We start from the raw sequence: 26446 nt of genomic DNA, 5'->3' as shown, positions 1-26446 counted from the left end.
AGTAATCTGCACGAAACATTTTACACATGAACTTAGGACCTTTGCCGACAAAACAAAAGCAGCGGATTTTCCATAAGTGAAAAAATGCAGAAGTTATGAGCGAACGGCTGCTTTTCATATAATTCAAAATGGTGGGCGATCTAAAGGTCAGATGTCAAAAGTCAGACCACGAAAGTTGTCGGGCATGCAGAGACGCATGTGTGTATCGAAGTTTCATGGTTGTAGGTCAAACAGGGCATGAGTTGTACCTGTTCAAAGTTGGCACTTTCAATTGAGTGCTATAGCGCCACCCTTTGACGAATGAGTGTGAGAATTATTTCTTGGTAGTTTTTCATGAGCATCTACCATATGGCCGAGTTTCGTAAAAAGCGTATGCACGGTTAAGCCAGAACTGCCAAAAACAAGTGTTTTTCAAACTGCTCAAAATTGCGGACAATCTAAGGACGGAGCTTACTGGTCAAAGCGATACATGTGTTCCTCATGAGTCAAGGCACAAGTGTAACCAAGTTTCACGACTTTCGGCCAAACGAGGCATGACTTATGCCTGTTTAAAGTTTTAATTTTCAAAAAATTGCTAAAGCGCCCCCCTTTGGCCAATTGGAGTAAGATTGGTTTCAGTGATATTTGGAATGACCCTCAACCTTTCTGCAAAGTTTCAAAGAAATGTGAGTCTGCATGTGTGTGTTAGGGGCAGATGAATAATTTCCATAAAACTGTAATAGTTAAAATCTATCTCCTCCTGGGATTTTTGAGCAATCTGCATCTGCACGAAACGTTTAACACTTGAACTTTGGACCTATGCCGACAACACCTTGGCAGCGGATTTTCCATTGATTGATTGATTGACATTTTTATTAGGCAATAGAATGTAAAACAACACAGTTACATTTATAATGCTTTTGTCTAAAAGGTCCGGCCAAAAAAGTCCTTGCGGGCTTGTTTCCATTGGGGTCCTTGAATTAATTTCATAGACATATATAGTAGCAACCAAACAGTTCAAAATCAACAGAAGAATACAGAGGGGGAAAAAAATATACCATTATGTACAAAAAAGGCATGAGAAAATAATGAAATATATACAAAAAAAACATTAGTAAAATAAAATAAAAAGTATGTACAAAAAAAGGGGGAGGGGGGGGGTCGTCTGTCTACAGGGAAACTGGTACTAGCTCCTCTTTAGGCCTCCAGAAAGATGAGTTTTTAGGGCTGTTTTGAATGAGCCCAGCGAACTGCATTTTTTGAGGGATTTTGAGGGATTTTTGAGGGATTTTTCACCATAAGTGAAAAAATGCAGAAGTTAGGAGCCAATGTCTGTTTTTCATATAATTCAAATGGTGGGAGATCTAAAGGTCAGAGGTCAAAAGTCAGAGGGTGAAAGTTGTTCAGCATGAGGAGACGCATATGTGTATCCAAGTTTCATGGCTGTAGGTCAAACAGGACATGAGTTGTACCTGTTCAAAGTTGGCATTTTTCAATTGAGTGCTATAGCGCCACCTTTTGACGAATGAGTGTGAGAATTATTTCTTGATCGTTTTTCAAGACCATCTACCATATGGCCGAGTTTCGTAAAAAGCGACAGCACGGTTCTGCCAGAACTGCGAAAAGTGGCAGAAGAAACAGAATAAAGCGAAGAATAAAACTGGTCCAGAGCTGAGCTCTGGCCCCGTAAATATGTACAGTAGGTGTTGTTAGAATGTTACATTTTAAATGTTTCAAAAATATTCCTAATTTTTGTATGTTTGAAGGGCGAAGGGCTCGCTTCTTTTGGGCTTGTTTTCATAGACCTGGTTGCTTGTTTCTCCCTCAAAGCCTGGCAACACTATATTCAACCCAGAGTGGGGATGACGTCAATAAAATGGTCACGTTTACTACGCGTTGTTGCCTGGTTGTTGCAGAGTCACTCAGCTCTACATCCCATAGACTGGAGGGCGGACTACTGCACTGTCATTGGCTAGTTGGTTGTTAGGCAACGCAAACCACTGTTGTTGTTTTTCATACACATTAAGTTTGGGTTTTCACAATCAAACCCACTTATAGAAAGTATACATCTCATACAATGAGTCTCATTAAACAGTTAAAATGTAATGGTGTTATTAATACAACTATTTGAAAACGTTTGTTACTAGTTACTTTGCAGACATAAATTATTATATTAGAAAACATACATTAACCACTTTAGCCTATATTTTATGAAAATAGCCGATCTACAAGCTCACAACAAGTCGCGATGCCACTCGTTGTGAGGTTGTTTGTAGATCGGCCACTTTCAAACATTTTAGTGCTTTTACTTTTTTTGGTACTTTAAGTACATTTTGATGCCAATAACTTTTGTACTTTTACTCAGGTACATTTTGAATTCCGGACTTGTAGCAGAGTATTTCTACTAACATTGCAGTGTATGAGTATTGGTACTTTTACTTAAGTAAAATATTTGAGAACTCCTTCCACCACTGGCAACAAAAGTAGCCAACCACAGCGCGACCATCCCACCGGGCTATGGGGTGTAGTAATGTAATGTACTGCGACGACTGGTGGTTCGAGTGTAAACAAGGCGTCAGAGAGAAAGAAAAGTCTAGAAATAACGCCTTGACGAGGCGCCGTAGCCGCCGTTTAAACACACAAGCTGACTGGAGGCTGAACTCCTCGTGCGTCAGGCCGTGTGCGTGCGGTCTGAAACCCCGGTATAGATCGTGTTTTTGTCGCGGAGAGACACTTCGATGAGAAGAGCACATACTCACAGCTAGCCTTGGGAGCTAGCTCCAGCTAGCATTACAAGCTCACATCACTACTACTACTACTAGCTACTTTAGCCAGTAGCTAACCCAAGAGGGAGTCGCTGAACCCCTCAATAGTTCGAACCCCTGCATGTCCTGCCTGTGGGTTGATTTCTCTCTGGACGACGACCAGGATCTCCTGAACCGTGAGTCTTTACTTCACAACATTAAACATGATGCCTTTCTTTAATGTAGTTAGTTACAGCCGCTAGGCTAGCTAACAGGCAGTGTTGCCATGTCCACTTATTATAAGCAACTTTGGGCTTGTTTCTTCTATAAAGTTGCCTGTAAATATTTGGTAGTTTTGCGGGTTGCATTTTTGGGGGGGCTTGTTTCTAAAGTGTAGTTGCTTATTTGGGCTTTTTTCCCTCATGTTGTTTAAACCAGTGGTTCTCAAACATTTTCATGTCAAGGACCTCCAAATTAATATGTTGTGCCAGAGACCCCCCATTAATACAAGATTTTGTGAATTTGAAAATATTCCTAAATTTTCACTTTTACCCCAGTGACGCGTTGTGAGCTTGTAGATGTGCTATTTTCAAATAGCCAATGGGTTTAGAGTGGTCACTTCTTTTGGGCTTGTTTTCATATACCTGGTTGCTTATTTCTCTCGCACAGTCTGGCAACAGTGGTTGCCTGTGTAGAGTGGGAGTGATCATGGAGGTTGTGTTTACAACAAGCACACAGGCTACTTTCTGCTAGCGTTAATAGTTTGTTTTCAAAAAGGTGAACACTGAATTCGGTCAGTATCATGACACTTAACTTTTGTTAATATCGTGCTGTGATGTTTGACATGTTTTTGTTAATTTATCTGTGGCCCTGATAAAAACCTGTTTAGTTTAGTAATTTCAGTCAATTTTGTGGTAGCAGTTAAAATGTCATAGCTACTACAAAAAAATACTAATTTATACATAATAGAAACGTGATAAAACATGTTACTCACTAGCTTGAGGAACCGAATAGAACAGGGCACCACTTCTCCATTTAACTTCAATGTGTGCTTGTTCATAACACTCGCAGTACCATCTATCAGTCATTCAAACCCAAGCCCATTTTTGAGACATACTCAGATTCTCAGAATCACACATTTCAATCCATACAGAAAACACGAGGCACAAAACGTAGTAGTTTTAAGAGCAGTCCAATTCATATTCATACCTTTTGTGATGACAGTCGTGATCATCTATTTTCTATTTGTGTGTGTGTGTGTGTGTGTGTGTGTGTGTGTGTGTGTGTGTGTGTGTGTGTGTGTGTGTGTGTGTGTGTGTGTGTGTGTGTGTGTGTGTTTCAGCTGGGTGGCTGGTCAGAGCAGCCTCCCCTCACCATGGAGGCAGGAGGGAAAGACTGTGAAGAGGAGACGCTCCAGACAGCCTTTAAGAAGTTGAGGGTTGACGCTGAGAGGTTTGTGTACTGAACCACATGCAAAATCCCAATCATGAACCCAGCTTTACCAAGAAGTGGACATATTGGGATTGCACGTCTAATTCATAGTTTGCATGCATGTTGTGTGTTCAGATTGCCACAAAGATGCATGCAAGAGTAATGTTCTGTTCTAGGGTTGAACGATGTCTGCTCAAATTTGACATCACCATCAGCATGTCAAAACTTTGTGATGGACGACGATGGCATCGTATTAGTATTATAATTGTCTAATTAATTGCTACACATTTATAGATTTATAGCTTACTTGGGGTCAATCAAGCCCAAAATGATAAACAATCACCCAAACAACCTCTTGATAATCACGCTACCATAACAGCTGCCTGAAAACTAGCCTTGGATAGGGCTGTCACGATTACAAATTTAAGTTGACGATTAATTGTCACTAAACTAATTGCGATTTTTGAATTGTGTTTTTGGCATTGAATATATGAAGCCTTTTATGCTTCGTAATCAAAAGTTGCACAGGGCAGATATGAAAAATAACTGAAATATACAAAGAAAGTATTGACATATTTAATAATTTTATACATGTGAACATTGCAGAAATAGCAGATCTACAAGCTTTAGCACGAAGTGACGCGTTGTCAATACAGTGGTCACAATGTCTTTCTTTCTCTATGTCTCGTTCTCTAATCTCATTCTATTTCCCCTCAGCTTGCCTGCTGCTGTGAATGTACCAGAGGGCTTGGCATCCCGAGGAGTACCACGGGCCTGCCCAGAACCCAGTGGAGCAAAGCCCAAACTTAGTTGCCCCAAGGACAACTGGCATGGGTAAGTCAGCTAGTAGTTTTTTTTTTAACCAAGGTGATTCCATTGCCACTAAGCTAATGGATAAACCAGTGATCCTGCCATCCAGGAGACGTGACACCGCGATCATCCGTTCCATAGTTGTGGGCATAGAATGTAGGTTGTTTTTGCCAAAAAGAAACAGAAACAGAGAAAAAGCTATTGTTCCAAATTGAATTACAAGGAAGTGAACGTTTTTTTGCGATCACATGATTTGCTGCTGCTTTGCTTCTCTAGGAGTTGCATGGTGACTCTTAGGTTAGCGAACAGCGGCATCTAGTTGAAAACCACTGAAAACACAAAATCTCGTCATTGGCAGGCGCCTGAGCAAAATATGACATTGGCAGTCAAAGAGTTAACTGATGAAAAGTTGTGATTTCTTTGTTTAAACTTTTTTAATCTTTTGAAATAAGATGTATATATTTTTTAATGTAGGAAATGAAAAAAAAGGTGATATTTACTCACAACCCACAAAAATCGGTCCCGACCCACTGTGTAGAAACAGTGCTGTAGAGAGCAGGATCTTTGTGATTTGTACTGGAAATGGAAGACATGTAGCTCTGTTATGCAAACACTTATATAGGGACATTCTATCAAGTTGCCCGATACATAATATTTGAACTGAAAAAGGGATTTAAATAGCAACTTAACAAATTGCTATTTAAAGACTCCCAAATACTACATCATACTGAATAATACTATTCTAGGAAATTAGAATATTGAGCGGGTAAACCCATGGAAGGCAATTGAATCCCTGCCAAGTCAAGATCTTCCAGATGCTTCCAGAACTTGTAGATTTGCTACAGTTTTAGCAGAACATACTGGGGCCAGTGTTTGCCCCTCTCATTCTGGTTTCAAGGCCATTTTTCCCTGTGTATTTCTGACCCTCGGCAAAGCTAATAGGCATAATATAATCTACACATTACATGGCAAGGTATGGCTGGTCAGTAGTTGTAACATAAATTGGAAAGAGGCTGTGATCTTATAGCATGAACAAATGAACATGTTTCCTGGGGACGAATTGGGGGATGCTATTTCATAAGCCCTTGCAGTAGTCCTATTTGATCCTGGTATTAGTTATTGGAAGTTTCTGTTTATTACACAAATTGTGTCATCTGAAGTAGATTAGCTATGGTGTAGTCTGTACGACGGTGAAGCAATCAGAAGACCGAATTAACCCATTGAGACCTGAAGCCGATTCTACATGTCTCCTAAATCTCAACAGCATTCTGAAAAACGCATGTTTCTATATCAGTGGTGCTCAATCTTTTTCATGTCAAGGACCCCCAAAATGATATGTATTTGGCCGCGGACCCCCATCAAAATACAGCGCTATGAGCTTGTATATCTGCTATTTTTGAATAGCCCAAAGTGTAAAATAATGCTTTTTTTTAGCTCAAATCTAAAATTGACATTGAATTGTCTTAATAGGTTAAAGTTACTCTTTCAGTGGTTGGACACTGTGTAGTTATTCATTAAGTCCACTAGGTGGAGCAAAAAGACCACATCATACAAAGGACCATGTTATGAGTAGTTGCTTGCTGTTTGAGTGTTTTGTTACTGAAATGTAAGGTTTGGGGGTTAGTACTCTGAGGAAGATCAAAACGTTTGTATGAAAAACTGTCAACAGCGCAAATTAACCAACTTCATTTGCAGTTTCATTCATCAATTTGCTCTTGTTCTTTCTCACCCATCTGTTCTCTCCTCCCTCTATCCCTCTCTCTTACCCCCGGGCCATATCTCTCTCCATGTGCCCTCTTCCTCAGCTGCGTTAGAAAGACGTCATCATCCAGGAGCCACCCAGGAGCCTCCAGGAGCCAGAGGCGCCGCAGGTCCAAGTCCCCTATCCTTCATCCGCCCAAGTTCACCTACTGCAGCGGCGGCGCCGCTCCCACACTATCGCCCACTAGCGGATGCCCAAAACACCAGCGCCTGACTGTGCCCGAGTCCACAGAGCTCGATGGAAACACCACCTCCGCCTTAGCTGTGACCGCTCACAAAGAGCTCCCCTCCCCCGGCCACATCTCTCCTGTTTTCGGAGCTTCTGCAGGCTATGAATCAAGTATTGTCGTCTCTGCTTCACCGCAGGAGATCCCTACGATTATCACCACCACTATCACTACAACCACTTCCACACAGGAGAGTGGTAGCACTGGCCTGGTGGGCCCGACTGCCGAGGTCTCCGGCTCAGAGAAAGGTGCCCGTGACGAGTCCAGACCCGTAGCCACAGAGGCCTCTGACTTCCAGGCATTGTCCAAGCTCCACAGCAGCAGTGGCTCTGTAGGTCCATCCTGCCTCCATCCTCCCTGTTGCACCTGCGCCCGAAGAGATGACCCTGATCCCGAGCAGAGCCAGGGAGACGCCGAGAACGGGGCAGAGGGAGCTTCAGCCAGTGGATCTTCGTGCCAGTGCCAGTCCAGGCAGCACCGGTGTCTCCTCCATACCCCAGGGTGCTGGCAGGGTGTGGAGGTGTACTCCTTCACGGGGCTCCGCGATGTCATCTCAGAGTGCGAGAGGAGCCTGCCAGCCTCCGCCGACCGCAGAACTCTGACTGCTAACAACAACGCTGCCACGGCGGCTACACCCTCACCCTCGTCGTCAGGCTCGCCCCGTTCGTGCTCGGAGCAGGCACGGGTATACGTCGATGACATCACGATAGAGGACCTTTCAGGCTACATGGAGTATTACCTCTACATCCCCAAGAAGATGTCACACATGGCTGAGATGATGTATACTTAAAGCAAAAATAGGAAAAAGATAAGAACCTAATAATTATATTATCATGTGCAGATAATAATAAAGAAGAATTTTGTTTTTGTCAGTAGAGAGAAACAAGAGAATGTGAAAGGAGGTTTTGAGGAGGGCGGGTGGGTACAAAAATGGTTGGGGCATGAAAGGTGTAATTTAAATATTCTGATTTAACCATTTGATTTAACCCAGGTTCAAGGTTTTGTTTTCTTTATTTTCTCCCGTTTAACCCGTGCCTCCGTCCCATCAATTCTTCTAGAACGGAAAGAACTACATAATATGTTGAATCTTTCTAATTAGTTTGACAGTCTTCTCCCCGCCCCACTTTCTTTGCATTTTGTTCTCATTTAAAAAAAAGTAATTTAATTCTTTCTGGTTTACAAATGAAGTTGCCAAAGCTCTTGGTGCAGGATTTAGCAAAATTGGAGGCAGTGGTAAAATGCGGACTTGTAATGCCAAGTGTGATTATTTTTGTTTGTGGTTTTGTTTTGTGACCTTGAAAGTGGACGTTTCATTTCAGTCAATAAAAAAGGCAAATTTTTATGTTGAACATTTTCTTTTCTTGTGTCTTTTTGAGTCATATACAGAATCAGATGGTATCGGAATCAATTGAGCACACATTTCAATGTTTTATTTAACCACATTAACCCAAGCGTCCCTATTCTGGCCATGTCATAATAGGTGAACATTTTGGGAAAATGGATCTATAAGCTCCCAATGCTTGAGCTTGGTAGAGAGTTTTTGTGTTGAGGGAAAAAAGGATGGGGAAAGTATAGAGCAGTGGTCGGGCTCGGGCCAAACAGACATTAGGTAGTGCGCCAGAACATAATCAATGGCTAATTTAGGACCTGGAACAACCTTACATACAATAACTATCTTGTTATAAAAGTTACTACATAAAGATGTGGTACAGTATAACAATTGATAGAAAAGCATGCGGAATCAAATGTTTCAGATGCACACACAATTGCTTATGTAATCCTTTTTGTGCAGGTGTCATCTTTGAATGTTTCACTTAGAGGATATTTAGTTCATCAAAAGTTTCAAAAGAACATTTTATCTGGAGACAGTCATACTCCTTTTTGAACAAGAGCTCTTTCATGGTTCAAGGTCTCAGAATGGAGAGAAACAATGTATCATTAAAAGAATGTGAAACACAGCTTTGGTTTGTTTTTAAACAGGAAAGAAGTTTTTCTTCCAATAGTCTCAAGAGGAAAGTTGATAATGAAAACATAACATTCAAAGAATGTAAATAGAATTCTTTGTTCATCATACCTGATTTCATCAATTTAAAGCTGTTGCTGTCCATATCCTACCTGGACTGTCAGTCAGCTATTGTAAATTATTTACCAAATAAATTGTCGGGACAGATATCGCTGGAGGGCCTGTTCTGGCCCAGTGCTGGGTGACCCCAGCCCAGGGCCCATTCAACCAAGCAAATAAAAGTGGTTATGCCCATATAGTCTCTGCTGTGTGGACATGTATGAATTATGTTGTACAAAAGTTGGAAATCCGGGACCTTTATTAAAACGATATAAACAAGGCTTTTTTGAGAGGCCCTCTTGACCCAGGGCCTAGGGATTCTAAAAAAATGTTCACCCACTCCACTCTTTACACCTGTAAGTCTGTGATGTGACAAAGTTGATTATGATACTGATTCAAACTTTTCACCCATACTGCCTTGTATGGTTATAAATGTTTTGCTCAATGTACATGTTATATGTACATGTTTCTGTCAAAAAAAAATATATTATATAAATTACCAGCTAGGGCTAAGCTCCAATAGGCTAAGAAAAAACAGTGTGCATAGTTTTGTGCTTGGAGCGTACAGTAGCTGGGGGTTTCACTTGTGGCTTGTGGATTTTCGCTGTTAGTTTCACTGTTTCACCTTTACCAAAAAGGCACCCTCTGTGGTTTTTATTCTTGTGCAGCACAAGAATAAAAGAACAAACTGATAAAAGAAAGGCATCTGAAACGAAACTCTTACCTTCCAGTATGAGTAGTGTGTTTGTGATGGTGGACATCCCCTCTCGCCTGTTGCTCTCAGTGAACGAGGTATAGAGGAAGTCACTAAAGGTTACTGGTTAGTAGGCTTGTTACAAGACGCATGTTTAGTTCAAAAGTGTAGGAGTGATCAGCTCTGTGGTTCTTTGGACTGGTTGACAAACCATGAGCAAGGCCATGGCCTCCAGCTGTCGCCAGAGAAAATGTGCAGCTGATGGTGGGCTTTAGATTTTTGTGCTACTTGTTGAGGATTGTTGTGGATAGTGGAATTTCCCTTCCCTTTTGCTAAAAGTAAATTAGTTCTGTGCTAATTGAAATAATCAATGACTTATTTAACTGCCATATGGGCACTTAAGACTCCTTGGGGGAAAAAAGGAATCTTACAAAATTAAATAAAACACCTGTGCACCTGTGTCATTTTCTCTTAAATAAATGTGGAACACATTCAACTCAAAGTTACTATACTATATATGCAACTCTCCCCCTTATACACTATGTACACAAGGTACTCTATATGTACAGTGGACTGTCATTCAGTCTGTGTTAGTATTTGAGGTATGTTTCTGCAGACCTGCAACTATTCCCCTATGGATTTTCCACTACTGATTTCACAAACCATGATGCTGAATTCAGCAGGGGATCATTCATTTGTTGGTACATTTACTTACAAATACATGGATGGGTTGGGTGGATATGCATACTTGAATTTAGGCCTACTTCTTCCCTGCATGGAAATACCGCTTGGTTTTGAGGTCTACCCTTGCAGTTTGGGCACAAATATGTGAAGGCGTTAACCTGGATAAGCTCAAATATAGGTCTCAAACCCATGGATATGTACGGCTACCCATGTACCTTTATGGAGTGTATGCATTTCGAATGATGAAGGCCTACTTGTGAATGCCTGGGATTTTTCAAGCTACAGTTTCCATGAAGGCTAATATTGCATTTGAAAAACAAATTTACTGGAAGATATTGTAAATAGGCTTCAGACACACAATGGTCTTTCTTTACATTACTGTTATGCTAATCTCTCAAGAACAGATTCTGAGGGCGCTGTTTTTCCTTTTAATTTAGTGATGGGTTCCCAGATTGCTGTTATGCAAACAGGGAGACTTCGGTATGTCTAGGGAAACCACATGAGCAGAAACTTCTCATGTCTACTCTACTCTATAATAGGCCTATACGCCTGGGGGTACTTTTTGAAGTGCTGCTGGTTTCTATACCGGGGGAAATTTTAGAGTGCTGAGCCAATGAGAAATTATGTTAATTATGTTGGTTGAATGAAACTTACTCTAGTTGTCAGAAACCACATCAATACGATATGTCAGCTTTTGCATGTAAACGTCTCTTCTCTTTCTCGTCTCTTCTCATCTCTTGTCTTCTCTTTTCTTCTTCTTGTGTCTACTTCCACCTAAAATTGTTCAACCTTTTATACTTTGGCTATTCAAAAATAGCCAAATATCTACAAGCTCATATGAGCTTGTAGATCTGCTATTTTTGAAAAATCGTGACAATTTGTGCAAACCTTTGAATATAAATTATATTTTTTAAAGCGAACATTTGTAACTGAAATCTTTGCTTCTGGGGGTCCCTATTTAATTTTTGGGGGTCCTTGACATGAAATAGTTTGAGAACAACTGGTTTAAAGCCTTAGGTATGGTTCCATAGGTAGAGCATGGCATTAACCCTGCCAGGGCCAGTGGTTCAATTCAAAGCTCAACAGACAGAGAATGGCATTGATCGTGAGTCGTGACAAGTGGTATATTATGTAATGTTATAATATGTAGCATGTGTTTCTCAATCTCAACTCCAGCCCTGGTGCCCCACATTAGGCCTATACTTCTAACTTTCATTCTAGCCTAATCAGTGACTAATTTAGCTCCGTCCAGGACCCAAAGATAATGAATTTAACTGTCTGGTAGAATATAAAGCTACCAATTGGCTAGTCTGGGTCTGCAGGACCAGGCTGGAGAACCACTGAACAGTAGCTTACCTTTTTACTTGGAGTCAATGCAAAAGTTGAGTCTGACTACTACCACCACTTGCATTATCCGTTTCCCACTGATCTCTAGCAAATACAATGTTCTATATATATTCAGTGGATCAGTCTGTATGACAGTGGTGGAAAAAGTACTCAAATGTTTTACTTAAGTAAAAGTATCAATACTGAAATCTAGAAATACTCTAGACTCTAGTTACAAGTGAAAGTCAAAATTTACTTGAGTAAAACTAAAAGTACAAAAGTAGCCTACTCATTATGCAGAATGTCCCATTTCAAGTTTTCAAATGTATAAAATCTTATGAATAAAAATCTTTTGAAAACAGCAGATCTACAAGCTCACAATGCCTTGACGCATTGTGAGCTTGTAGATAGGCTATTTTCAAATGGCCGAATTGGGCTGGAGTGGTTAATGTATGTTTTGTAATAATAATCAAAATCTACAAAGTAACTAGTAACTAAATATTAGAGGAGTTAAAGTACAATATTTGCCTCTGAGATGTAGGCCTGGAAGTAAAAGTCTTTGATTGTGTTTTTGGTGCAGTCAACCTACCAAGACAGTCCATGGTCTGATAGTGGGAAAACAGCCACCAGAGGGCAGTATTTCCAGCTCTCTTTCCTTGTGCACACATCCGCACATGATCGTCCTGTGCAGTGTGCACGCTCCACAGCTGAGAAAGGGTTCGAAAGTTGACAAAAGCGTGACCTAGAATCATTGAATAGGGTGTGTCTCCTTTTCCCAGCGCCCAGAGAGAAAGAGATCTGTCTGTTATATGCCAAACAGTGTATGGTGAAAAGGCACTGATCAGACCTGTTCTGGGCTAATGGAGATGTATAGTTCAAACAGAGAGAGAGAGAGAAGAAAAAACAGCTGCAGTGGTCTTATGAAAGCATATTTGTTTACTATGATTTCTCAATCTGTGTAACACACACACGCACGCACGCACGCACGCACGCACGCACGCACGCACGCACACACACACACACACACACACACACACACACACACACACACACACACCCTATTGCTTGCTCTCTCTCTCTCTCTCTCTCTCTCTCTCTCTCTCTCTCTCTGTCTCTCTCTCTCTCTCTCTCTCTCTCTCTCTCCAGTTCCAACTTGTCAGCCTTTGATTGCTTTTCTTTGGTTTACTTTGTGCTCCAGGAGTAGAACATGTGATATGTCACGGTTTCATTTTTTTTCTGGTAGGGCTTAGCCTTTGTGTCAAGTATTTTCACTCAACATCATAACCTCTGTTTGTAATGCGAATACAGAATGAAAAGCAAAATGTCAATTTACAGCTTAGACATTTAGCAGACACTTATCCAGAGTGACTTACAAGTGCCGATGTGTATGTATGTAGATATCTTAGATTTTGTTCCCTTTTCTGTTTTTCTTCTTGCTCTCCCTCTCTCTGCACCACCCCCTCTTTTTCTTTCTTTCCTGAAAACTATGAAATGATGAAGCTTGCACAAAAACAAATTTCACCAACCAATGTACACCTTTAACCTGTATTGTGACAATAAGGTAAACATCAAGCCTAGGGATCTGTCTAAAGTAAACAGCATGGTATAAATAACATTTAGCATTTGTGGTCAAGCTAACAGTATACTATGTCTAACATAAATATTATGTGAACAATATGTTAACATATCGGCACAATATAACTAGTATCTGTCAATCTTTCTTGTCACTTGATAAGTGACAAGAAAGGATACAAGGAAAGAGGATTGCTAGGGGGTGAGGTGGAGTCTGAAAAGGGACTGCTGCAGTCCTGGCTGAAGGGGGGGGGGGGTGGTTATTCCACAGCTTGGGAGCCATGAGGGAGAAGAGACTAGAGCGCTTGTGGCGTTGGCCATGGTGTTTTAGGCCCTAAAATTTAGGGAATGGGCTGACAGACTTCCTGTTAGTTGATCTAAGTGTGCGCGAAGGGGTTTAGGGTTGGATTATGCACTAAAGGCTAAGGGAGTACCATAACCTTGATTAGCTTGTAGGTCATCACCAGCGTTTTGAATTGGCAGCAACCGGAAGACAGTGAAGGGAACGCAAAAGGGAGGAAGACAGGTGAACATTTTGGGCTCTTTAGAATGTCACTGACGTCAATGTCATCATGTTTGGTCAAATCCAAACAACAGACACATCCGTTCAGTATGCTCGTGGAAAATCAGAGGCTGCTGATGTTGTAGCCTAATACTGTCTCTAGAATGGTAATTATGGTAGGTTATAGAATATGGATACTATGGGTGGACCTCAAATAGGCCCAGTGCAGATGTAAGAATGTCTATTGGGCAATATGAGTTGTTACGATTACAACATTAGGGAATTGGAAACAGAGCTGGGAGACTTTGGTTGGTTGCAGTTCAATGACCGACATTTAACAGTGACCACGAGCAAATGATTATCAGAAAACACTTTCTTGCAACAACAACTGCATGACTGGCATCCTATGTCATTTTATCTCTCACAAACCACTGAAGCCTTTTTTCCACTTCAAGTCCCAAACTCACCCAGAGATACAATGAATACAGACGACAGGCTAGAAACAACCCAAGTGTCTCCAGGTCTTGAATATAAAATGAAAGACTTATAGGATTCACATACAGTGTCAGTTGAGATACAGTAGTGATCAGGTTCTCCCTCCGCTGTGAGCTCTGTGTATGCCTTTGCCTTCTGAACAACACTGGACCCCACCCACACTTTATTACTAATATACTGAAGCAAATAAAAAGGTTAGCTTGTCCACTAAGTTTGTCACTGGTGACTCTGCTTTCTTATCCTTATCCAAATTTGTGGACAGAAGTTCAGAAAGATACAGACATCAAACCTCTGCAGGTAATGTACAATGCATTCCCACTATTAACAGCAGCCATACTTTCTTTGACAGAAGTTGTGATTGTAAAAAATGTTTAGGTTCTAATTATCCAAAAGATAATGATTTCCCCGAGTTATCTGGATTAGCCTGGATTTATATATACTCAGGTTAGCAAGCTGCAGCTGACTTGACAATTAACTCTATAATGTTTAGGAGCAGAAAAAACAACTATGTTAGTTGGACATACTCCAGAGATTACCTTACCTTGATTAAGATGATCACTCCAATGCATTTACGTGGATATTGTCTCAATCAGATGTGTGCATGTAAAATACATGCTGTTTTTATTTGTTTCGTTTTTTTGCGAGGAACTGAGATGACCGTTATGGAATTTGCTGATTCTCCATTCCGCATTGCATCGCGGTTTGTTTTTGCATGTCCTATCGCCGCAGAGCTGATTTATAGCAGTCATATAATTACAGATAAGCAAATAATGTGTCAGATGTTGTTAGGAAGATGATCAGTCAGACTTGACCATATAGTAAACTCAGCTTGGCACTGGTATGATAAAAAAGACTCCCCTTTCTCCTTTTACAGTCTCCCCTTCCTCCTATGCTGCCTCTTCCTCCATTTTATCTTCCTCTTCTCCACAGCATCCTCTCTGTTGTTGTTCTTCTACTGTACCTTTTTGCTTTCTCCTGCCCATACAGTATCTTATCTCTACTTGTCCTTTTAATTGTCTTTTTCTGTTCTGTATTATGCCCCTTTTTCCTCCTTTTGACTTTCTCTTCTCTTCTCTTTCCTTTCCTTTCCTTTCCTTTCCTTTCCTTTCCTCTCCTCTCCTCTCCTCTCCTCTCCTCTCCTCTCCTCTCCTCTCCTCTCCTCTCCTCTCCTCTCCTTTCCTCTCCTCTCCTCTCCTCTCCTCTCCTCTCCTCTCCTCTCAATCCAAAGCACTCACCAAGGCATGTCCTCTATAAACCACAGTGTTGTGTAACCCTGGAACACAAGTGAGTCATATGAGGATAATATGGATTAAATGTTTTCATAGTAAAGAATAAGCTGAGGTGCTGAGGTTTCTTATACTGAGAAACACCAGCACTCTTCGGGACATGAAATTATGTAGTTATTCTGTGGGACCCCATAGTCCATTTTGGATTCCAACCCATATTGGCAGCCCTGTTTGTTTGTTCATTTGGATCTCAGTGGTAGAATACTACCACCTACAACCCATGCATGACAGCATAGTCCCTACTTATATGAAATTAATAATTAATAATAATTACCAGCTACATTCACAGGTAACCGACATTTGTGTCGAGATTGTTTTGTATTCTAAAAATCTATTTAACTTCAAAAGGAATTACGGAAATCATGCAATAGCTGCTGAAGTCAGTAGAAAACTCACAGCACAATCGCCAAAACAATTTGAATGTACGTTTTAGCAAATCACTGAAATGTTTGTATGTCAACATTGACAAGCTGCATAGTTTTATACCCTAACCCTAACCATGTAGGGTTAGGAACCCTAAACCATTAAGTTTAGTTATTATGTAGGCCTAATTTGAATTAAAAACTCTAGGATTGAGTTAACGTTCTGCATTACGTCCACATGCAATGTTTTTGGGATAAAAAAAAAACTAGTCTAGTTTAAGTGAGTTTTAACCATTCAGTGGATGGGCTGTATGTGTAGAAGGAATAGAGCCAACAGCTTTCACCCCCCCGGATGGCCGCTCAACTCTCTGACGCAACTGTAGTTCACTGGTTCACTTAAGACATGTTCTACTGATGGAAATCATTCACTTTGCCAAATAAGGGTTATGAGCTAATGTGGAAGACTGGAAATTACACTATTGTGTCAGGAATGTGCGTCAAGTGTCAGTTTAACAAGTTCAGACTGGTTTGTGTGACCTGTGCTTACATCTATCATGAGATAAGGGCTGGGAACTGATATGAGGGTTTTTTTGGCAGCAAATTCCACAAATAAATAACAAATGCTGTAATTCAAAGTCTTACATTGAACATAGACCTACAGTACCAGTGAATTAGACTTTTTGGGCCAGACACGGAACAGGAAATTAACCACTTAAGCCTTATGGATAGATAGACCTTTATTGATCCAAGGGAAATTCACTTCAAGATATTGGAAAGTAGAGAGCAAGTCTAGAATAAGTAGTAACACCAGTAAAAATAGGATAACAAAACAAACAATAATAAAAAGACAAGATGGCTTTACATTCCACCCTATATCTGACACGTCGCATCGTGAAGTGTTTTGGGCTTGTAGATCTGCTATTTTCACAATTGTTTAAAAATGTTAATAATACAAAACAACAACAACCTTTGAACATTTTTCCCAAAGCTAGCATACATAGCAATGGGAATGGAGTTGGGTAATGTGCCCTGGGTCTGTGTTTGTTTACACGGTAAATATCTTGGTGACAAAGCCATGGGGGAGCTGACCTGATATACACTAGTAGACATTAACAGCTACGCTACAGAAACGCATGCACACACTCAAATTCATACAAACACATGCACACTTGACTGCGTCATTGGAAAGTCTTTACGGTTCCCCTCCCACTACTAAATCACTCTCCCATACATCTACAAGTCACTGAGGACACATTTTCCACTTATGTAGTTGCAACACAACACAGCAGGGAGTGGCTCTACCTCAAAGACTGGAGAGGGGTTTCTGTCCAGAGGTCTCTTGGTTCAAATCCCTGTACTGTACTGGTTAGATCTAGGTAGGGCAAATAAATGCCACTCCACAACAACTGTGTTGATTCCCTTGAGCAAGGTACGGCAACCAGCAGCTGTACATTTTTAAATTCTGTTACTTTTCATCCCCCACCAACCATCAGCGATCGATTTGTTGGCAGTCTGTGACTGTGTTGTACTGCATGTAATCTGTACAGTATTTACTGTATGCAATGTTGTCATTGTTCTTTAACAGCAGACACTGCATGTGTCCATAAAAAGTTACCCCTCCGGGCAATACAGTCTATCTATCCTATGAACAGAATAAAGCATTCAAAAGTGAAATGGATGGTTGCCCCAGTGGATCACCTGGTACAGAGCGTACCATATCTATACTATTATCGAATCCGGCCCGAGGCCCTTTGCTGCATGTCATACCATCTCTCTCTCCTGCTGTTCCTGTGTCTCTACTCACTGTCACTGTCGAAATAAAGCAGAACATGCAAATAAAAAGTGAAATGGACACCTCATAGTGTCTGTCTATAGATTCATGTTTAAATACGTTTACACCAACCTACCTGTACTTAACAGACCTGTCGCACACAATGTTAATTTGTAATTCTCTTCCATGCTCTATCCCTTTCTGTCTGTTTTTCTCTCTCCTGCCACCCTCTCACTCTGTCTCTGTCTGTTTTTCTCTCTCCTGCCACCCTCTCACTCTGTCTCTGTCTGTTTTTCTCTCTCCTGCCACCCTCTCACTCTGTCTCTGTCTAATTTCTATCTCTCTCTCTCTCTCTCTCTCTCTCTCTCTCTCTCTCTCTCTCTCTCTCTCTCTCTCTCTCTCTCTCTCTCTCTCTCTCTCTCTCTCTCTCTCTCTCTCTCTCTCTCTCTCTCTCTCTCTCTCTCTCTCTCTCTCTCTCTCTCTCTCTCTCTCTCTCTCTCTCTCTCACACTCTCTCTCTCTTTCAATCTCTTTCTAAAATAGAACATTTTTATATATTTACCCCAATTTGTGGTTGTCCAAACCTGACTGTAATTCAACCAGTTCAATCATCACACTTCATTTGTAAACCACAAACAAAATGTTAAGTGTTTTCCTTTCTTTCTTTCTTTCGTTCTTTCTTTCTTTCTTTATTTCCTTCTGTTCTTTGTTGTTGGCAAATGTTGCTCAAGGGAATAAATCTAGTAATAGTTGGTTAAATGTGTGTTTTCCAGTGTTTCTACTAGTACAACAAATATTGATCTGTACAAATTGCTCATGGAAGGTAAACATGTTGGGTAATTACCCAAGGTAAATATATTGGAACTATTCTTCATTGATGTTTCTGGAAACACTGGCCTATTTCTCCTATCCTGCTATTACCCCTGTGTAAATAATCATGTCACCTCTGTGTAATAAGTAATAATAGTATGCTTCATAATCAAATTGAATGATTGATTGATTGAGTGTGTGTGTGTGTGTGTGTGTGTGTGTGTGTGTGTGTGTGTGTGTGTGTGTGTGTGTGTGTGTGTGTGTGTGTGTGTGTGTGTGTGTGTGTGTGTGTGTGTGTGTGTGTGTGTGTGTGTGTGTGTGTGTGTGTGTGTGTGTGCGTGCGCGCGCGCGCGCGCGCGCGCACGCACGCACGCACATTATTAAACATCGTTTCTTTAGCGTTGTTCTTATACCAGCAATCATTTGGTAAGAGTATGTCAGGGATATCTTTTCATGAACTCCCCATGTTGTTTGTTTGAAAAGAGAACTATTTCACAACGTTCGTATATGCAATTCAGAATAGAATGGTCTAAACACAGACTTGGGTGTTTCCCAACACACACTCAAATGTACTCAGGTTACATACACAAATAATGTTTAAGTGGAGTGAGGGTGAGGGTGTACAGTAAGTGGATACATGTCTGGAAAAATGTCTGAAAATACACATTAACATGAATCCTAATTTTTCCATAGAAAAGATCATGTGTAAATCATCAGACAATAACCACAACACTGATGATTAGTGCAGTCAAACAAGCCTATGAAGCTATCTATGAAATCTATGAAGAGGTTTAATCTGTGACACAATATGATTACAATATATAGTGGAGGGGTCCTTGCTTTCTCTCTCTCTCTCTCTCTCTCTCTCTCTCTCTCTCTCTCTCTCTCTCTCTCTCTCTCTCTCTCTCTCTCTCTCTCTCTCTCTCTCTCTCTCTCTCTCTCTCTCTCTCTCTCTCTCTCTCTCAGCTTAAGGGTCGCTTGAAAAACGTTGAAGACTACTGCTCTAAATGTCTAATCCTAACCCTGACCTGAATCTTTTCTAAATTATAAACATTTTTTATTCAAAACCATAAAACAATTTATTTTGTGAGGACCAGGACAATTGCCTTTTTGTGGGACATTTGGCCCCTCACAACATATACATATTATCCCTCTCAGACTGCTTCCTGTAATATGATCCCTCAGGTCATGTTGAGACCAGCAAGCTCACCTGTTTTTCTCCTCCAATCTCTCGTTCTTTTCTATACCTCCCCTCCTCTCTCTTCTTCATTCCCTCCACTCTGCCTTCCGTCCTTTACACAGTGTAAACCTTAACCTTAGCAGTGGGTGACTGAGTATTTCAGTGTGTACTATGTTGTGATATAGGTTGTATGGTGCATCTACTGTATGTCAGTAGCGCTATCAAAGTGTTGAGCTTAACAAATTGCACACACCGTCTCTCCTTTCTATACACTCTTCCTCTTTTCTCCACAGCTTTCCTCTCTTTACCAGCTCTCTCATCTCATCTGTTGTCTTTTTCTTTTTTCATCTCCTTCCTTCACCTCCTGCCTCCTTCTCTTCAAATCTCTCGCTCCCGATACCCCTCTCTTCTCCCCTTTCCAGTCACTCTCCTCCTCCCCCTCGTCTCCCTTTTTTCATATCATCTTTTAGCTCTCCTCTCGTTCTCCCCCCCTCTCCTTTTGTGTTGGAGGAATGCAGATCAGGTTCCCTCCTATATACTGTCACAGAGGGAGAAAGGTAGATCTATTGTTACCAGACCATGAGAGAGAGAGATGCCAGAGACAGAGTGAGAGACGAGGGAGAGAGAAGACATAAATGAGAGACAACAAAGGGAGTATGAGAATGAGAGAATGATTGAAAAAGAACGACAGACTTTAGAGCGTAAAAGCTAAAGAGAGGCTTTTGAACCAAATGGACCTGTAATCATAAAATAAATACAAATAAAAATAAATCTGGAAAGACAGTCGATTAATATCAGATACTCGCAGACATTTTTATTTCCTAACAATGGCAGTGAGTCTGATTGCAGGGATGGCTCTGCTTTTTTGCCATGTCAAGGAGGGAGAGACAGACAGACTGAGGGAGATTGGCCGTCAAATAGAAAGCCAGCAGAGAGAGAGGGAAAGGAGAGGTAGAACACCATGAATATGTTGAAGGCCACATGGTGAGAACATTTCCCCTCTTCTCCTGTCTTTACCTCTCGGTTAATCCTTTGTTGTTGTATCATCTAGAATAGATTCTATAGCCCAGGGGTCTTCAACAGGGGGTCCGGGACCCCTAGGGGGTCCTCAGAGTTACTACAGGGGGGGCGCCAAATATTTGTGGGATATGATTTTTTTTTTTACATTAACCACTTGAACCCTAGCATCCCCTTTCTGAGGAGAACTTCAGCCAAAAATAGCAGATCGACAAGCTCACAACGCCTGCGCACTGCAAGGCGTTGTGAGCTTGTAGATCGTCTATTTTTGGCAAAGAGGTTTGGTGTAGAGGGGGGAAAAGAGCAGTAAACAAAAAAAAGTTTAATCTGAAACACAAATAGAGGGGGTCCCTGCTTCATCTCTCTCTCACCAAGGGGGCCCTTGGCCTGAAAAACGTTGAAGACCCCTGTTCTAGCCTCATAGCCTCTCCTCTCTTGAAAAGTGCAGACCTGGATACCTGAACTGGCCTGGCGGGCGGCCCAGGGGCCCAAAGGTCTCGGGAGCCCTCTAGAAAATTGGGCCAACTGAGACCCACTGAACCAGAACCTGAATTTCAGAAGACGAACCAAAGACCACACACATACAGTGGTACATTTTATGAACAGGCAAAGTAGGCAACAACCTGGGGCCGAGAGCAATAAGGGCCATTGGGTCTCGACGTAGCTAGCTTCAGTAGCAACGTTGGCTAGGCTAGCTCCGGTGCTCCGGAAGTTCTTTGTTACAGCCTGGCTTTGTTTTTGTTTTTCTCCGTTGCTAATGGCAACGTTGGCCGCTAGCCTGTTGGATTCAGCTGTAAGCCGAGCAGATTGCCTTGTGGTTACAGGGCCAGGGTTAACTTCGACGTCTCCGGAAAGTAGTAGAATTAAACAGAAGTACATCTTGCGATTAAATATACCATTCAGGGGTTTGTTTCTTCGCTTCGGGTTGGCTGTGAGAGTCGAGTGGATCGTCGCGGTGCCGTAGCCTGGGTGCCGTAGCCTGGGTGCTTTTTCTCGGTTCCAGTAGCTAGGTAGAAGTCATTGTGTGATTCTACCTTTTCTTTCTCGTATAATTCCTTATCCTTCTGGTGTATGATCCATGCGGAGTTGAGGTGTAAATCCATAATCCACAGGATGAGGATAAGGAAAGGTACGCGAGGACGCAGTTGGACGCGAGAGCGATCATCCGTGCGACCACCCATCTCGGCCGAGACCCATGGAATTCCATAGGCTCATTGGAGATTGTCAAAAGGGCCCTATAGGATTCTGCACAGGATCAACAGTCTCAATAGTCGCTTCTGCTTCCGAAAGGCTAAGTATTTAGTTTTTCTAAGACTGATGGGATCTGCATTTCCCAGACGGTGAAAATCACCAATACCACCAAAACATTTTTATTATTGACTGCTATTTTATTCAAATAATATGAATACAGTATAAGTGAACATTTTTATATGAATAATAAAAGGTATCAAAGTGGGAGTGTAGATCGGCACAAAGCCAGTAAAAAACACAGAAAATTCAAAAGTGGACCAGGAGGTAGGCTTGCAGAAAAACGCCTGGACTACAAAAAAATACAACTGAAGAAAATACAACTCAAAAATCAACCAACTTAAATGAACGGAGAGGCAAAGTGTCAACCTCTCCCCATGGCCGCCAAAACTACTGAGCTCTTTCCCTTATATACTCTGCAGACTCAACCCTTCAATTTCTAATCAACCAACCACAGTACAATAACAATCCACCCAAGATGCACCCCATATTCTAATCAACCAGCTAACAGGAGGATTAACAGGCACCCATCAATCAGACCTTCAGGCGCCAATCACCCAACTACACAGCTATAGGCTGCAACAGGCCTCTCCCTCATAACAGCGTCTTCCTGTGCAGATAAACAAAACGATATTAAAGACAATTCAGTCACAACAGAATGTGCGCCTTTCTGTGTGACTGAATACATGTTACAAGCATAACAATACATTTCAATATGCATACTGCTGAACTGTGAGAAGATTAGTTTGTAAGAGGCTGCTCTGTGACAAAAGGCAATATGAATTATGAAGTGTTTTGCACATTTAAACAATAATGCAGGATGCTCACACACACACACACACACACACACACACACACACACACACACACACACACACACACACACACACACACACACACACACACACACACACACACACACACACACACACACACACACATGGTTGTGTCAATAATTCCTCGGTGAGAGAATGAAGTGTTAATATTGAAATATCACAATAATTCCTATGTAATATAATAATTACAATAAGAATAAAGAACAGAGAGGGAAAGGGAAAAGGGATGGAAGGAGATGGAAGGAAAGGTGGACAGGGTCCGGTTGTCTCAGAAGGCAACGGGAGTCTGACACAGATCTGGATGTTGGGGCAGCTTAAATACTATTCTACAAGGATACATTCACATAGTTAGGATAATTCTGAGGACTGACATTCTTCTGTCTGACCAAAAGATGTGTTCTCAGCACTTGAGTATGGAAGGTCAATTCTGCTTGACTATGAAATGTGCTGCTCCACGCTCAGCGTCCAAGAGCGGCAACACTACCCTGACCAACTATAAACATGTGTTCCATTCTCATCGACTGAGAATGGAAGGCCCACTGCTATATGCCGAGGCCATAGTCACTGCCCTAGCCAGAATACTGACTGCTGATACAAGAAACATTCTCGTTGCGTTCATAAAACCTTATAACTAGTCGTCTTGCTGTCTAGGTCTGCCGCTTGCCTACAGAGGAATAGCTACTTGACCTTGCTGTATGAGCCTGCTGCTTAATAAGTACACTCAGGGTGTATTAAACTTATAAGACATATTATCAGACTAATTTACTTCCCTTGGGACATTACATGCAGACAAATCAGCATATAGTCATATATCAATATAACTGAAATAAGATGAATACTAAATGCATAAGCAATAATCGATAAATCAATAGCCTAAAGCGAATATAAATTGTATTTCTGTTTTGTGTGTGTGTACACACACACACACACACACACACACACACACACACACACACACACACACACACACACACACATTTTTACTACTAGTTCACTACTGTGGTCTGGAGCCAGGCTAGTGGCTTCCTGCAGGCTGGAGGGGGGCGAATAGACCGGAGTCTTCCCCACTCATTCCACCTTTAACCTATAACAGGGTTCATGACCCTCTCAGGGTGGCATGTGTGTGTGTGTGTGTGTGTGTGTGTGTGTGTGTGTGTGTGTGTGTGTGTGTGTGTGTGTGTGTGTGTGTGTGTGTGTGTGTGTGTGCGCGCGCGCGCGTGTGTGCGCGTGCGCGTGCGCGTGCGCGTGCGCGTGCGCGTGTGTGGTGGAGGGTTGACAGTGGGCAGGGTTGTTTAGTTGGCAGCTCTAAACACTTCCACATGCGTCCCCTCTCACTGTGGCTGTGTGGGAACCACAGTTGTGGGAGAGATGAAAGTAGGGCTGCAACTATCCATTTTTGTCTTAGCGATGATTCTATCCTTTACCTTTTTGATTAATCGAATCATCTGGAAGCGTGTTTTTTTCTACTACCTATTGTACTCATACAATGGTGTTGCACAAAAATAATAATAAATAGCCAATCTAAAAGCTCACAATGTGTCACATTGTGAGCGTGTAGATCTGCTATTCTTTTTTTTTAAAGATTTTTTTTGTGGCTTTTTATAGCTTTTTTTATAGCTGGGAGAGGGATAGTGAAAGTAGGCTGACAGGAAATGGGGAGAGAGATGGGGGAAGACACGCAGCAAAGGCCGTCGGGAACGGGACGCGAACCCGCGGCACGCTGTCTGTTAAGGGATATCAACCAGGTTGCCTGGACCGCGACTATTTTCTTGTAGAAAAAAAATACCCCCCCCCCAATCGATTAAAACCGATGATTTTTTATCATCAACTAAACATTTATAATTTGTTCGATTAAAATGTTGCACCCTTAGATGAAAGCATCAGTAGATATCATATTTATTGCGACATCGGACATGATCATATTTTTCGAAAGGCTTAAAATGTGAATACGTTCTTCCTTCTACCAAAAAAAAAAGTATACTAGCTCAAAACAAAATGTTCATTAAAACAAGTTGTGACAGTGTATGGTTGCGTGTACAAATGTGATGTGACAGAGTTTGCTGGCAGGGCACTGTGACCCCTGACAGGAGCTTGTTGACCCCTGCTTCCTCCTGGTTGACCTCCAATAGGTCAATACAGACAGGAAGACGCTCATTAGCCAGGCCTCTGGCCAATCACAGGCCATTTAAGCATCAAATAGTTGCTGTCGGGTAGAAACCTTGTATCTCCACACTTGAACTTTTTATGTTTTTTTGTAAATGAATGTCCTGCTTCGTCACCCAAGTGTCGCACAAAAGTTGTGAAAATAGCTGATCTACAAGCTCACAATGCCTTGCCATTGTGAGCTTGTAGATCAACTATTTCACTATCTTAAATCGGTTTTGGACATACAAGGAACGTTTTTGGACATACAAGGTTTCCACCCGACAGCGACAAAATATGTAATACTGAAACAGGCAGAGACCAGTTTGTGAGCATCTTAATTTAACACTGAAGATTTTATTGTGAACTTGTGCAATTAAACATGAAGAAATACGACTTATCTCCTTTGTTTGTTTCTGTCTCTTCCTCCTCCTCCTCCCACACGCACACGCACGCGCACGCGCACGCGCACACGCACACGCACACGCACACGCACACACACACACACACACACACACACACACACACACACACACACACACACACAGAGAGTGAGAGAGAATGATCCAACAGTAAGGAATTTGCTGCATTAAGGGTAAATGTTATAATCAGAGTTCAAAATTGTAAGACGTCAACTAAATCTCTGGGGCGGTTCCTCTCAACTTTCCCCATGGTGCTGGGGTTGATAGGCTACTTGGATTGAGGCTGAAGAATGGAGAGAAGAGGGCCTTTGATGGACCAGAGGGGCTTGCATGCTCAGGGAGTGTGGACTTTAGGGGTTTAGCACAAACCCTGGCCTTGGGTCTAAAGCTCCCGTCTCCAATCAAACACACGCAGGTCTGCAGGAAGACAGCGAAGCAGACTGATACGGTCATAGATGATACTTAATCTATCTATTAATTCAAGAAACCTGCGTAGTGTGTGTATGCCTAATGTCTCTAATGTGTCCCGGGATTCATTTGGGGCGCTGCCCAACCGAGCGGCCTCCAACTTGGTGTGTGTGTCCCATATGGCCTGGGGGTGTGCAGTGCTGAGGTGTTATTCGATAGGAATAACGGGTTCTGAGACACCGGGCACGGCACTCCCTCGGGTCCTCAGCGACACACGCGTCGAGTTTGAATTAATGTGCACACAGACATGCAGACATTGCACGTGTTAGGATTTCAATGTGTGTCTATCCTCCTATACAGTAAAAGTACCATGCCTGACATCTGTTCCGCCTGGTTATTGTGTGTATGTGCACGTGTGTGTCCCTATTGTTAATGTGTATGTACACTATATGCACACGTGTACCTCACCTGTATGTGGCTACCTGCATGACTATGTATAGTATATGATTATATATAGCATTATGGGCATGCGCTAATGAGTTTCCGTTTGTGTTCCATGTGTGTTTATTTTTGTGTTCATCTGAGGGTGTGTGATATTCCACACATTTGTGTAACCCCATCCTCCCTCGGCTCAGGCTAATATGGACATTATAATAGTATAACGTGTCTCTATTGTTT

General features: G+C 41.8%; 1 protein-coding gene across 1 annotated transcript; it reads left to right on the top strand.

Annotated features, from left to right (window-relative positions):
• The first annotated feature begins 2526 nt into the window (after positions 1-2526).
• On the top strand, positions 2527-8301 carry oser1 (oxidative stress responsive serine-rich 1). The gene is made up of 4 exons (XM_084061179.1): positions 2527-2920; positions 4066-4175; positions 4872-4988; positions 6770-8301. Exons 2-4 carry the CDS (start codon positions 4099-4101, stop codon positions 7740-7742), a joined length of 1167 nt encoding a protein of 388 aa, XP_083917305.1. The 5' UTR covers positions 2527-2920; positions 4066-4098; the 3' UTR covers positions 7743-8301.
• The last annotated feature ends 18145 nt before the right edge of the window (positions 8302-26446 follow it).

This window comes from Gymnoscopelus microlampas (assembly GCF_963454915.1).
Source record: "Gymnoscopelus microlampas genome assembly, chromosome: 7".
Lineage (NCBI taxonomy): Eukaryota > Metazoa > Chordata > Actinopteri > Myctophiformes > Myctophidae > Gymnoscopelus > Gymnoscopelus microlampas.
The sequence above is the reverse complement of the archived record's forward strand: the minus strand, read 5'-3'. Positions and strand labels throughout refer to the sequence as shown.